General features: G+C 47.7%; 1 protein-coding gene across 2 annotated transcripts in view; it reads left to right on the top strand.

Annotated features, from left to right (window-relative positions):
• Kcnh1 (potassium voltage-gated channel subfamily H member 1) overlaps positions 1-12,799 on the top strand; it is a 268,751-nt gene that overhangs the window by 177,413 nt on the left and 78,539 nt on the right. For both annotated transcript variants that reach the window (XM_035445712.1, XM_035445711.1), the window contains exon 8: positions 11,673-11,872. In XM_035445712.1, the coding sequence (XP_035301603.1) occupies positions 11,673-11,872 (200 nt within the window). The remainder of the gene's footprint in view (positions 1-11,672; positions 11,873-12,799) is intronic.

Raw genomic sequence — 12,799 nt, 5'->3', positions numbered from 1 at the left:
CCTTGGAAGGGCTATGGCTGATACTAAATGGGGAATTTGTATGCATTTGTTAAAGGGAAAGGGGAGGTCACAGAGTTTGGTAGAAGAAATTGGGTACATCAGAAGCAGGAGTTGGATGTAAGATAAGATGTTACATGTTACATGTCCTTTGAGAAGCTGTCTGAACCAAGATTAAACACACACACACACACACACACACACACACACACACGTTTGTGGGGAAGGGTCTTCCTGTGCCACCAGCAGCCCCAAGCGAGAGCATCCTCAGGAAACAGCCAGGATGCTGGGTGGAGGAGATGATGAAGGGTAAGAAAGGGAGGGACAGATTAGAGACCTCTGGGTCATAGTAGGGATTTCAGGGAGTCTTGGTGATAGTCACTCTGGCTGCGTTGTTGAGAAGGGACTGCACAAGGGTAACATCAGTGGGCATGTGAAAAGGCAGTCGTCTGGGCAGCTGGGGAGTGTGCAGAGCAACCATCCAAAGGGGGCCTTGGATCACCCTGGGCAATGAGCTGTTCCCAGGAACGCTCACCTTAGGGGAAGTACACTGGGAGCTGAATGTGGTCCCCTTTAACTGTGGCCAGAGAGAGGCAGGGCCTTCTCTGTGTGGGGAGTGGGGCTTTGTTTTGCGAACCCGGAAGTGGAGATCCCCTCCTTCCCTGAGAATGAGTTCTGAATCTGGGCACTTGGGGTGGGTGAGGGGCTTCATGTCAGTCTGCTGTCCCCAAATGGCCTTGAATGTCTTCTACAACATGTGATAGCCTCATTTTCTACCTCCACAGGCCCGTCTTGGCCTTACTTTCACTCTGGTCTTCAGGGGTGGTTCCCAGTGGTGGCTATTCATACTAAAAGGGCCTGATTTGATGAGTTTTAGCTGAAAATTGTCCCGAGAATCAGCTGTTGCAATCTTTGAAGATGGGGGTCTCTGGTGTGGAGGAATGGTCCCCTGAGGAAGGCCCATCTGGTCATTAGAGCTGACTTTGGTAAAGTACTGCCTTTTCCATGTGAGCTGCTGTAATGAAATACATGGTCTGGGGAATTTCTCACAGTCCTTGACGTTGGGAAGTCTGCCGCTGTGTTCTTACATGCCGGAAGGGCAAAAGACACGGACTTTCTCAAGCTCTTATTAAGGGCACCGCTTCCAGTTCCAAGGACAGAATCTTGGGGACCTAATTACCCCGGAACAGCTCACATCTTAATTCTTTTGCACAAGAGATTAAGTTTCAACATGCGTTTTGGAGAGACACCAAGAGACAAGCTGTAGCAAGTAGGCGCTTGCTAAGAGCTTACTGCACAGCGGATCCCACGGGAGTGAACCCTGGCTCTGTCCCTGCCCCTCACCCCCACATCATCTATGCTCAGAGGGTCCCATGGGAGTGAACTCTGTCCCTGGCCCACCAATCCCCCAGCATGGTCTGTCTGTACTCAGAGGGGAAGCAAAGCCTTCCTTACCTGGAGTTCATAGTTGCCTGGGGGAGGGAGACTGCTGAGAGACCCTTCTGGCAACAGAAGCTTGTGTTTGAGTGTGTCACTCTCCTTGTTACTATGGCAACACAGACCCAGTTTGTAGCTTTTGTTTCACTGGGTTACAGCCTTTGCCTGCTTGTCCTTGCATGACAATGTGAGGCTTGGTATCTGTATTGTCTGAGTGTTGTTTCGTATGTAAATGGCACTCAAAGAAGGACTTGAGTAAGCACAGCTACCACGGTCAATTGTGTCCCTCCACTTTCACAGTCTTCACACAGACATGATCCTCTTGTCTGTAGAGGTGTGTGTTACTCACCTCCCTTCAATAGATGAGAAAACTGAAGGTCAGAGATCTGTTTTAACCAAAGTAACAAACCCAGGTGAAGGTGTGAGGGGACTCTTGGTTTGCAAAGCCAGATCCTTCTGTCCCCGAACTGCCTGTTCTTTTAATTTCTGCCTACTCTGTGGACCTACACTGTAGTGTAAACCTAAGAGGGCAACTTAATGTGTTCATCTCTGGTTCCTCTTTGAGAGAATCGAAATAAACCTTCCTCTGCCTATTCCACAGGGATTAGAGTAGCATGATGTTAACTACAGTGGGCTACAGTGTACAAATATCAGGCTTTAAATAACACTTCTTCACTATATGTGCAAAGCTCTCCTTGTGCAGAAATTGTCTTGCCTTTGATATTCCCGCTTCTTGGACTGGATCCTTGAAAACCTTCTAATGTTTATTGTAAGGTAAAGTTAGTATTTAGGGAGAAGATGAGGTCTTGAAGGTGTCTGTGACTGGTTTGTTAAAGCGGGCAGTTGCAGTGTTGTTAAAGGTCATTTATATTCAGTCCAGGCTTGAGACACTGGTGCTCTGAGGGTCAGCGTGTTTCCACTGGGCTGTGACTGTCCATGTGCCAACTCTGCAGGCCCAAGCCCCCGGGCTCTGTGCCCACACAGTCTGGTCAGAGGGGACAGGTAATTGCTCACTGGGCTCTGCATACAAAGGCACATTGTACCAAGCTGTTTTTTACAACGTGATGACTATGGTAGCTTTGGTCTTTGAATGCTCGGAGTGGCCGTGGAATACTTACACCAACAGTTTCATGAGTGGAAAAGAAATGCTTCTTAAATGTTCTCAGCTGAAACCCTGAAGCTCAGCTGGAGGCTGCTTACCATCTTCTCTCCAGGGGTAGGGTCTTTTCAAAGGAATAATTTCCAGGGTCTCCATCACAAGATCCATGCAGTAGCCCTGTCCCTGCTTAGACTTCCTGTTTATTCTCTAAGGTATACAAGGATTCCCCCATCTTTCCCTTGTCACTTTTATCTTTGTAGGTGGCATCCATAAGGAACTGCCTGGTGAAGTTATGGGCAAGGGGCAAGAACTAGTAGGTGTGTGTAGGTCTTTCTCTTAACCCATTGCTTTGAGTAGGAAGCATCTTGCAGCTCACTTGAGGGTGGTGCTTTTAGAGTCAGTTGCAGATAAAACCTAAATTCATGTTTGGTATTTTGCAAGTAGCCGTCTCAGACTGACACTTCTGTTAAAATGTAATGTCAGAATTACAAAACTTTTTGAGGGTGAATGAAGAACACACCAGTTTTTATTATTCTCAACAGACAACACACTCAGAACAGAGAAAAAGCTCATGCCAGGCATGTTCTGCAGCGGCACACTCAGCGATCCACACAGAGCTCCGTCTTCTATTGTCCTTTGCCTTCCATAACCATAACCAGACAATTGCCTGGTGAGTCCCAGTGCCTCCACATGCACCTGGCCTGGGCACTGTCTGAAAGCCTTGCTCCTGGCTTTCTTGCTGCTCTGATGTAGGATAGACTGACAGAAGCCTATAATGAGCACACCAGGTCACATACACGCACGCGCTCACACACACACACACACACACACACACACACACACACACACACAGAGAGAGAGAGAGAGAGAGAGAGAGAGAGAGAGATACGCACACATACATACACACATATGTATACACACAGAGATACACACACAAAAACAGACACACACACACACACACACACACACACACAGACAGACATGCACACACGTATGCATGCACACACATGCCTTTTCTCTCTGGTACCTTCTAGGACAAGTTTGTCCATGGGTGTAGGTTGGGAACTCAGATGGGAATGAACAAGGGGCCCGGGTTCTTTTCTGTGTAGATGTGTCCATGGGTGCCTGGTCTTCTCAGTGTGTGGGCTTGGCCAAAAGTGAGTGCCAAAAGATGAAGAAGAAGTGTGTGACATCCTCTCAGCCATGCTCTTGTCGGTTACTGTGCAAATGTTTCTGCCTCGGTTAGCCTCCACATGCTCCCAAACAGTCTGTGGGTCCACAGAACCTGTGTGTGTGGGGTGGGTTGTGGGCAGCTCCTGAGGAACTAGCCTTAGGCTTTATCACCACCCACCCTCACTTCTCACTTCATTCCCTGTCCACATTCTGCCCCCAGGCTCCGAACCAGTTGCCTTCCCCACTCTTACCATCTAAATGCCCACTAACCATTTAAGAACTAATCTGAGCAGGACGGATGTCCTGGCCATGTCCACCATCGCTAGTATAGGGTGGGTAACCCTTCACAGCACCTTGGCTGCACACTGTCCTTTATTATCTCAGGAGCAGGCTTACCGGGATGCAGCAGCTGAGTGCTAAAGCCTTGCCTGGCACAGGGAGAGGCTCATTACCATTTGTGGGACAGATGAGTAAAGGAAGAGCCAGAGGCAATGCAGTATCACTGGCTATCAAAGTGTCGGTCTGGTAACACCCTGCCATCACCTGTGGTAACACAAGGCTGGGGGGTACCCCAAATGATTGACAGGCTAGGAGTAGTGCATGTAGATGGATTGTCTTGGAGAATTAGAAGTGAATTAAAACATTAGTTAGAAGATGCTCTAGCCTTTATAATCACTGTATGCTGTCGGGAGTATTTGGAGTCTGCGTCTCCGATTCAGGTATTGGATTGCTGGTGTTGTGGTGCTCTAGGTGGGGCACCTGAGAGACTGGTAGTCATGAAGGTAGAACCCCTGTGAGGAGATTAATGAAGAGACAGAGAGAAGACCCCTTGCTTTGCTATGCAGAGATAAGATGGCTCCAAGTACTTGTCTACACTCTGATCTAAGGGTCTCTTCAGCCTCAGGAGTTGTGATAAATGCATGCCACTTGTCCAAGCCACCCAGTCTACCCAGTTCTGATGTTGCCACTCAAGCTGAGCCAAGCACCATGTGTGGCACTGTATGCTCACTCCCCACCCCCAGTAGAGCAGCTTATGGCCAGGACCACCCTCTCAGAGCCCTTTATAATGCTGTGGCCGTCATTTCCCCCTCTCACACTGGAAGTCAGGGCTGGCTGTATGTGAACAACACTGCCTTAGGCCTCCCAGACAAGCGTGGCCCTTCCCATCAGATCCAGGGGCGTCCCATTGGCTCAGAAGGTCCTCTTAGAGTAGAGCTGATATCCAAATTTTGGGAGAGAAGTAGAAGAATTATCCTTTGAGGATGTGTGTGGTCTTGGTCCCTGTGCATATGCCTGAGAGGAGTCATTTGTAGGGTGTGAAATGAGAATGAACTTAGGGCCTGAGATTGAACTCCCAGCCTCCCATTGTCTCTGGCTCCCACACACTCACGTGACTTGGTAGACTTTGCTCCATAGAAGCATCTTTCTAAGACTCCTTTCCATGTGCCGAATTAAACATATCTGGAAGATACCTCAAAAGCCCCAGAAGCTGGGTCAACTGGGTCAGCTTTTAACAGGGGCACATTCAGTGTCAGCATCAGCAACCACAGATTAAACCCACCGTGCACACTGACATTCCACCTTGGAAAACCAGACCAAGCCAAACTAAACCCAAACAAAACAAAACAAAGCAAAAGTGACAGGACTCCAGCAGGTTGTGCCATTGCGCCCAGGGATGCTAGGTCAGAGGTCATCCATCTCCGTAGATCTCAAGGGTGAAGGAAACAAAGCAATAAGGCTGTGCCTTCAAGATAGCACCTGTCTATCATATAGGTCCTGTCAGGGCTCAGTCTCATCTCCTAGGACTACCCCTGAGGTCTGTGGGGGAAATTTATAGATGTTCAAATCACCCTTCCTGTCTCAGCCTCCACACCTGGGCTGTCTCAGCCTCCACACCTGGGCTATCTCAGCCTCTACACCTGGGCTGTCTCAGCCTCCACACCTGGACTGTCTCAGCCTCCGCACCTGGGCTGTCTCAGCCTCCACACCTGGGCTGTCTCAGCCTCCACACCTGGGCTGTCTCAGCCTCCACACCTGGGCTGTCTCAGCCTCCACACCTGGGCTGTCTCAGCCTCCACACCTGGGCTGTCTCAGCCTCCACACCTGGACTATCTCAGCCTGACTCCACACCTGGGCTATCTCAGCCTGACTCCACACCTGGCCATATTGTCATTTATCAGATTTCAAAACTGAGTCCCAGCTCTCATCTGGGAGGCCTTTGTCCATTCAGCCCCCAAATGGGGTCAGACGGATGCTCCCTACTGTCACCTCATCTTTCTCTTCATCTGACTCTGTGGCCTTTCAGACTGAACTCCTGGAGCTGCAGCATGTAGTGACCTCTCCTGACCTCTTCCTTCCCATCCTTTGCCCTCCCCCCTCTCTCTTCTCCCCTTGTCTCCCTTGTCCTTGGTTCTCTTCTCTTTCCTCCCTGTCTTCTCTCTTTCTCCCCTACCCCTTTGCTCATCCTGGTCTGAACCTGTCCTTCCTGGCACAATGTTGACATGGAAGGGCCTCAGATATATAGTGTTGTAGCCAGAAGCCGCTTTGTGGGGCAGCCAATTGTTCCTGGAACTCTGTTGGAGAAGCTGTTCCCAGCATTAAAACTGAGACTCGGCAGAGAAAAACCAGTCCCACCATTTGGGGCCAAATTAAAGCCAGCTCTATTAAAATTTTACATAGTGACCAAGATGGAATTTGGTCAGGACCACTCCCTGGAAACTTGAAGCTGAGTGGCTCCTAGATACGTGTTGTCTGAGCTTCTAAAGACAAAACCCATAGGCTCCTGTACTTTCCCTTGATGCTTTGTTGTTTTCAAGAACTACATCTCCCAGCATTCCAAGAAGTTACTGGATCCTTGGGCAGGTGGGGTTCACAGATTAATTTAGGGTATGACACCAGACTCTTTCTGTAGGGAGGAGCAGACAAAGCCATCCAACAGATCTAGATAGATAGCTGTCTGGCCTCTGCTGTGCTCTTCTCCATTGGGGGAGCAGCCCCTGTCCCTGTGTGTCCCTGCCTTTTTCAGATGGAATGTTTGTGTTGACTTGACTCGGTATCTGACCTGCTGAGCCTATAACCAGACACCTTTCCCCTTCTTCCTTTCTTCTTTCTGATGCCATCTGAAGGAAGGTCTGTGTCAGTATGTTGTGAGTGTATCAGGGTCCCCTCCCACACCAGTTGGTCCATAGGTGTCCAAGCACTGGCTTTCCCATGTGGGGAGTTAAGACAACTGGCTTATGCAGAGAGGGGGACTCTGCTTCCTGTATTCCTGTGAGGTCAGAGGCCAGTGATTCTCATTTTGTGTGATTGTGAAAAGAGGCGTGAAGAGAGGTACTATGACCTATGGTGTCACTAATGACACTTTGAAACCTGAAAGGTGAAGGGCAGTCAGTGAAGAAAATCACAGCATGGTCAAGGTACAGAGAACAGAGCAGTCAGTTGTCAAAGTGATTTAATTTCTCCCTCTCACAGTCTGTGGGAGAGGCGTTGCGTTAATCTCCATCCTGCACAAGCATTGTGATGTCCGGATTCGGGTGGTCAGGAAGGGGGTAGTTCCTACTGAGAAGCCTTTCGGCTTAATTTGTGTTTTGAGATGTAGAGGGAAACATCCAGGTTTTGTGAGAGTTTTAGGCCTAGCTGCCTTTGGAAAATGGGCCTGGAGCCCCTGTGTGTTTAAACAGCTTTAAAAGAATGGTCTCCTCTAAGTAGCTTTGCTATTTAGATTCTCTCTGATGACTCATGTTGGAGCACCTCCACTCTCACCACAGAGTGAGGCAGGGTGTGGGCTTGTAAACCTTCCCAGCAACAAGCACACGTTCCCTGTAACCAACAGTCCACCTATGACCTGGGACTCAGCCAGCACAAGATGAGCCAAAGTGCCCTGTAACCAAGGGTCCCCTCATGACTCAGCAGGCACAAGATGAACCAAAGCATCGAATTACTGGGAGACCCTTGCAACCAGGGTCTGACCATCTTGGTTTCTTCCCAGGAGTAATTGCCTGTGGAAATTGTTCCTTGTATTTGCAGAGCTATTAAAACACTGGTGAAAGAGGTGGTGCAATGCTTTGTTAATGGGTTACAGTGCTGTGGGCACTGTTGTTTCATTCGACAGATGAGAAGTGGCTGGAAGTGACCCTCTGTCTCCTGTAAGAGCTGTGCTTGTTAAGTGACATTCCCCAGTGCAGCCGAGTCTGAGGTAATGTAGGCATTTGTGCTATATTTAGCACAGTATTAAATAAGTTTTCAAGGCTTTTCTTGCTATAAATAGAGGGATAGGTGTATTTTATAGCATCTGTCTTGAGAGCCACTTTCTGACCTAGGCAGTGGCTGGACAGGCGGAGATGCACAACGCTGGTGCTGGCAAGAGATCCAGAGCTGAGTATAGTGGAATCCACCCCATTGTCAGCCTCATGGGGTGTTGCCTGCCATGGGGTCCTGTCTCCGTGTGGCTCTCATTCCATTCTGTGGTGTGAGGTTAGCTAAGGCCCCGTGTACACCTCACTGCAGCCTACTATCTTCCGAAATGACATGGAACATTGCACTCAATTCACTAGTGCAACACCAGGGCCCATGTGAATACTTAGTACACTTGGACTTAGCACACTCAAAGCTTCCAGGGGAGTCTGAGAAAATACCAACATGAGCCTTGCTCACGAGACCTGGAAGCTCTGGGTGGGAGCAAAAGTGTGCATTCCTCCTACAGACCCAGGTAATATGGGATCGATGGTCAATGTGAACACACACAAACCAACCTCTTAGAGATGGTCTTTCAATCATTGATCTGCAGTGTATATTAAGCAACTGCTGAATGCAAAGGAAGAAGCCCCTGAAATTTCTGCATGTGAAGAAAAGTACAGGCCAGAGTACATCAAGAAGGCACATAGATCACAGCCAAGACCCAGGGGCCGGGGCTGGGACAACTGAGGTGCAGCTATGGACATTGGGTGCTTCAGAAATAAATACTATAGTTTATCGTGGAGCTGGTCCCCCAGCATTGCTCCTGGCATTTGCCTTGCTGATACATTGACGATGTCATCATAAACAGGAGAGGTATAGTAGTTCCCCCCACACACACTGTGACAAAACACCTGACAAGAGCAGCTTCAGGAAGGAAGCATTTGTTGGCTCTCAGTTGGAGGGGACACAGTCCATCTCCATCGTGGTGGCCATAGTGAAAGTAGGAGCTTGAGGCAGCAGGTCGCAGTGCCTCTGTGTTTCATCTGTAGTGAGAAAACAGACTGTGAACAGCAAGTGGAGCTGGGCTCTAAAACCTCACGCTGCCACTGATGTGACCACATTTCTAGCCCTTCTCCATAAGTGTCACACTAGAATGAACAGAAGTAACGACAATAGCAAAGACAGAAAACATATTGTTAACAAAATTAGATGTTGTATTGGTTTGAATGACAATTATGCCCCCCCCCACACACAACCCCATAGACTCAGACATTAAATACGTGGTCCCCAGTTGGTGGATTTTTTTTGGAGGTGTGGCCTTGTTAGAGGATGAATGGCACTGGAGGTGGCCTTTGAGAGTGAAAGACATTCACAATTTCCAGTTGCTGCCTCTGCTTCATGCTTGTGGTTTAAGACATAAAACTTCTGCTTGCTGCTCCAGCCACTATGCATTCCTGCTGTCCTGCCTCCCCCAATGCTGTGTGGACTCTTGTACCTCTGGAACCATAAGCTCAAATAAACCCTTCCTTCTCTAAGCTGCCCGGGTCATGGTGTTTTATCACAGCAACAGAAAAGTAGCTAATATGGAAGAATTACTGTCCTGTGGATCAAGTGTGTTAGTTAAGAAGAGAGCCTGGCTGGAGGCCTCACTCTCTCCCATCCCCATTTCTGTGTTCACACTTACTCTTCAGCCCTTCTGCATTCAGAAGTGTTTTCTTCCAGATGAGAAAGATGGAGGCTCCATTGTATGGGAAACCATATAACAGAGGTCTTCTTTTGGGAAAAAGAAGTGACAAAAAATATGCAGAGATGAAGTGTAATCCAAGGGTGTTTCCTCTTGGTGCAAAGAGGCCTTAGGGTAGTAGAGTAGCTAGATCTGGGTTGGGAAGAAAAAAGGAGGAGGAAGAAGAGAAGGAAGAGGAGTAGGAGAAGGTAGAGGAGAAGGAGGAAGAGGAAAAGGAGAAGGAAGAGGAGGAAGAGGAAGAGAGAAGGAGGAGGAGGAGCAGGAGGAGGAAGAAGAAATCTGGTGGGTTTCAGAAAATGTACCTTAGATCTTTCTTCTGCGCTGTTTAGACTGTTTACTCCAGAAGAGGTTACAGGTGACTAGTCCAAGCAGCCTGGGGTCATAGAATAGCATCTGTGTCCCCACACTTTGATAACATGTTCTAAAAGAAAACAGGGAACTAGAATAATTCACAGAGTGAATTATTATCCAAAATTGTGTTCTCCAACACTGCCTCCAACCAGTGATCAGCAGTGACCTCCTCCCACCCGGGCATGTGAAACTCCAAATCCACTTTCTGCACTGATGTGAGCCGCACCTAGGGTTTCTGTCTATTTCTGACAAGACAGACTGACAAGCATGCTCACAAGCACAGAGAAGGAAACTTCAAGACACATGCCACTTGCTTCCTTTAAAAAGAAGTGAGAGGTGAGGATTTGGACCGTTGTGGAGACATAGACAGAGCTTGATACATTGTTGCCCATAGTATGGATTTGAACTGGTATGCGGACATTGCCTCAGGTAATAGCCTATTACCAAAAGGGAGCATCTAGAGGACGTGAACATTGGGCCTGTTGTGCCCACTGGCATCACCCCTAGGACCTTCCCAGACACAAACCTAAAGAATAAAATGCATGTTACTCAAATGCCTACCCATAATGTTCATAGACATTCATAAGCATAACAGCCAAAAAGTAAAAAAGAAAAGATAAAAACAGAAATGCCCATTATTAACTGATGAGTGGCAGGCAAATAATAGCGGGAGGGGAGCTGTCACATAAAATGCCTGGAATGTCTGAGCTTGCAGTGACAGGAGGTGGCTGTGTGTAGTGGGGGAGACTGGGAGGCAATGGAGAGGGACTCACAATGGATACAAAATTCCTTTTTTTGTTTGTTTTGCAAAAATGAAAATGTTCTAAACCTGATGTCAACATAACTCTAAAACTATGTTTTTGAAATAGTAGTTTTACATTTTTAATGGATACAGCAGCATATGTCTTATAGTTTCTATCGATAAGATAAAAACATGGTGACAAAAAGTGACTCGGGGACAACAGGATTTATTTCAGCTTGCAGTTGTCTTTTGTGGCCCCTGTTCGGACTCACTATCATTTAGTTATTTGTGGTGGGTATCAGGGCCTGCTCCTCCTACCATATGGTTCTATAAAGACCAGGGCTGTGTCTCACCACTTAGTGCCCTAGGTAAGTAACACGGTGCTTAGCAATAACAGAGCTTGATACATTGTTGCTCATAGTGTGGATTTGGACCGTTGTGGAGACATAGACAGAGCTTGATACATTGTTGCCCATAGTATGGATTTAAACTGGTATGCGGACATAGACAGAGCGTTATACATTGTTGCCCATAGTGTGGTGACATAGACAGAGCTTGATACATTGTTGACCTTAGTGTTGGGACATAGACAGAGCTTGATACATTGATGCCCATAGTGTGGATTTGGACTGGTGTGGGGGACATAGACACACACTTGGTTGGTGGCCTCATGCATGGCTCAAATTTCTTGTGACAAATGTAAACTGGATTCTCCCCTGCGTGTGTCTGAAGCACCAGACACACCAGGTCTCATCTCCATGGGCCCTCCTGGACCATTCCATTGGTCCTAGTTGTCTGTTATTACCAACTCGTTGGCTTGAGATGTGAGACTCCCCTGACGTCTGCTCATTCTTCCAAGGAGCACAGTTCTGGCTTCAAGGCCTTTTCTGGGGTAGCCACACACTCTGGAGTTCGGCTCCTGAACCACTCACAGGTTGTCTCTCTGTCTCCAGCTCTCCTGTACGCCACCATCTTTGGGAATGTGACAACCATTTTCCAGCAGATGTATGCCAACACCAACAGATATCATGAGATGCTCAACAGTGTCCGGGATTTCCTGAAGCTCTACCAGGTGCCCAAAGGGCTGAGTGAGCGGGTCATGGACTACATTGTGTCCACCTGGTCGATGTCCCGAGGCATCGACACAGAGAAGGTAAGGAGTGGGAGACCCTAGCTTTCCCCGGCAGGCTGGGCTCAGAATTAGCCTGGGTCATCTGGGATACTTGGTCCTCCTTCCAGGGGTTTTGATGGCCTCTCTCTGTTAAAATAAATCTTTCCACCAAAAGCCGCCAAACCCCTCCGCCACATGTGAGCTCTATGCCAGCCGCCTGCCTGGGTTAGGGCTCCAATTAATGCACAGAGAGACTTGTATTAGGTACAATGCTGCTTGGCCAATGACTAGAATTCTCATCTGTTAGCTCAGTCTCAATTATCATAAATCTATATATTTTATAAGACTTATCTTATAGAGGATGCCTTTTGCTGGCACCCTCTCTTGCCGGTGGCTCACATGGCACTGCTGGAGAGGAAGGGGAAAAAGGGGAGCCCTTCCTGTTTCCTTTGCTTAAATATGAGTCTCCTTGCTATGTCACTTCCTGCCTGGATCACCACTTCTCTACTACATTTCCCAGAATCCTCTTTGACTCCTAATCCTGTCTAACTTGCTGTCTCATTGGCCAAACAGTATTTTATTCAATAATCAATAAGATAAACATACAAAGAAGTACATTCCCCATCACCTCTCTGTTGTCCTTAATGAGGGACCAGAAAGTAAGAGCCATAATTTAAGAAATCAAAGGCACGGCATGTCTCCTGGAATGAGGGGGACAGATGTCCTGCTGTCTAGGGTAACTTCCCAAAGCTGACCATGATAAAATGAAGAACCTGGGCAGGGGAAGCTGTTTCCTTTTGCCCCAGCTTCTCAGATGGCTCCATGCTTGCCAAGATTGGCATATATATATATATTATATATATATATATATATATATATATATATAATGTTTGGCATGGCTTTGTAAAGGTGAACTTTGATTTTTCTTAAAGAACCACTGCACTAAATATGATTTCTCTTGCTTATTTT

The sequence above is a fragment of the Cricetulus griseus genome, chromosome 5 (genome assembly GCF_003668045.3).
Source record: "Cricetulus griseus strain 17A/GY chromosome 5, alternate assembly CriGri-PICRH-1.0, whole genome shotgun sequence".
Taxonomy (NCBI): Eukaryota; Metazoa; Chordata; class Mammalia; order Rodentia; family Cricetidae; genus Cricetulus; species Cricetulus griseus.
The sequence above is the reverse complement of the archived record's forward strand: the minus strand, read 5'-3'. Positions and strand labels throughout refer to the sequence as shown.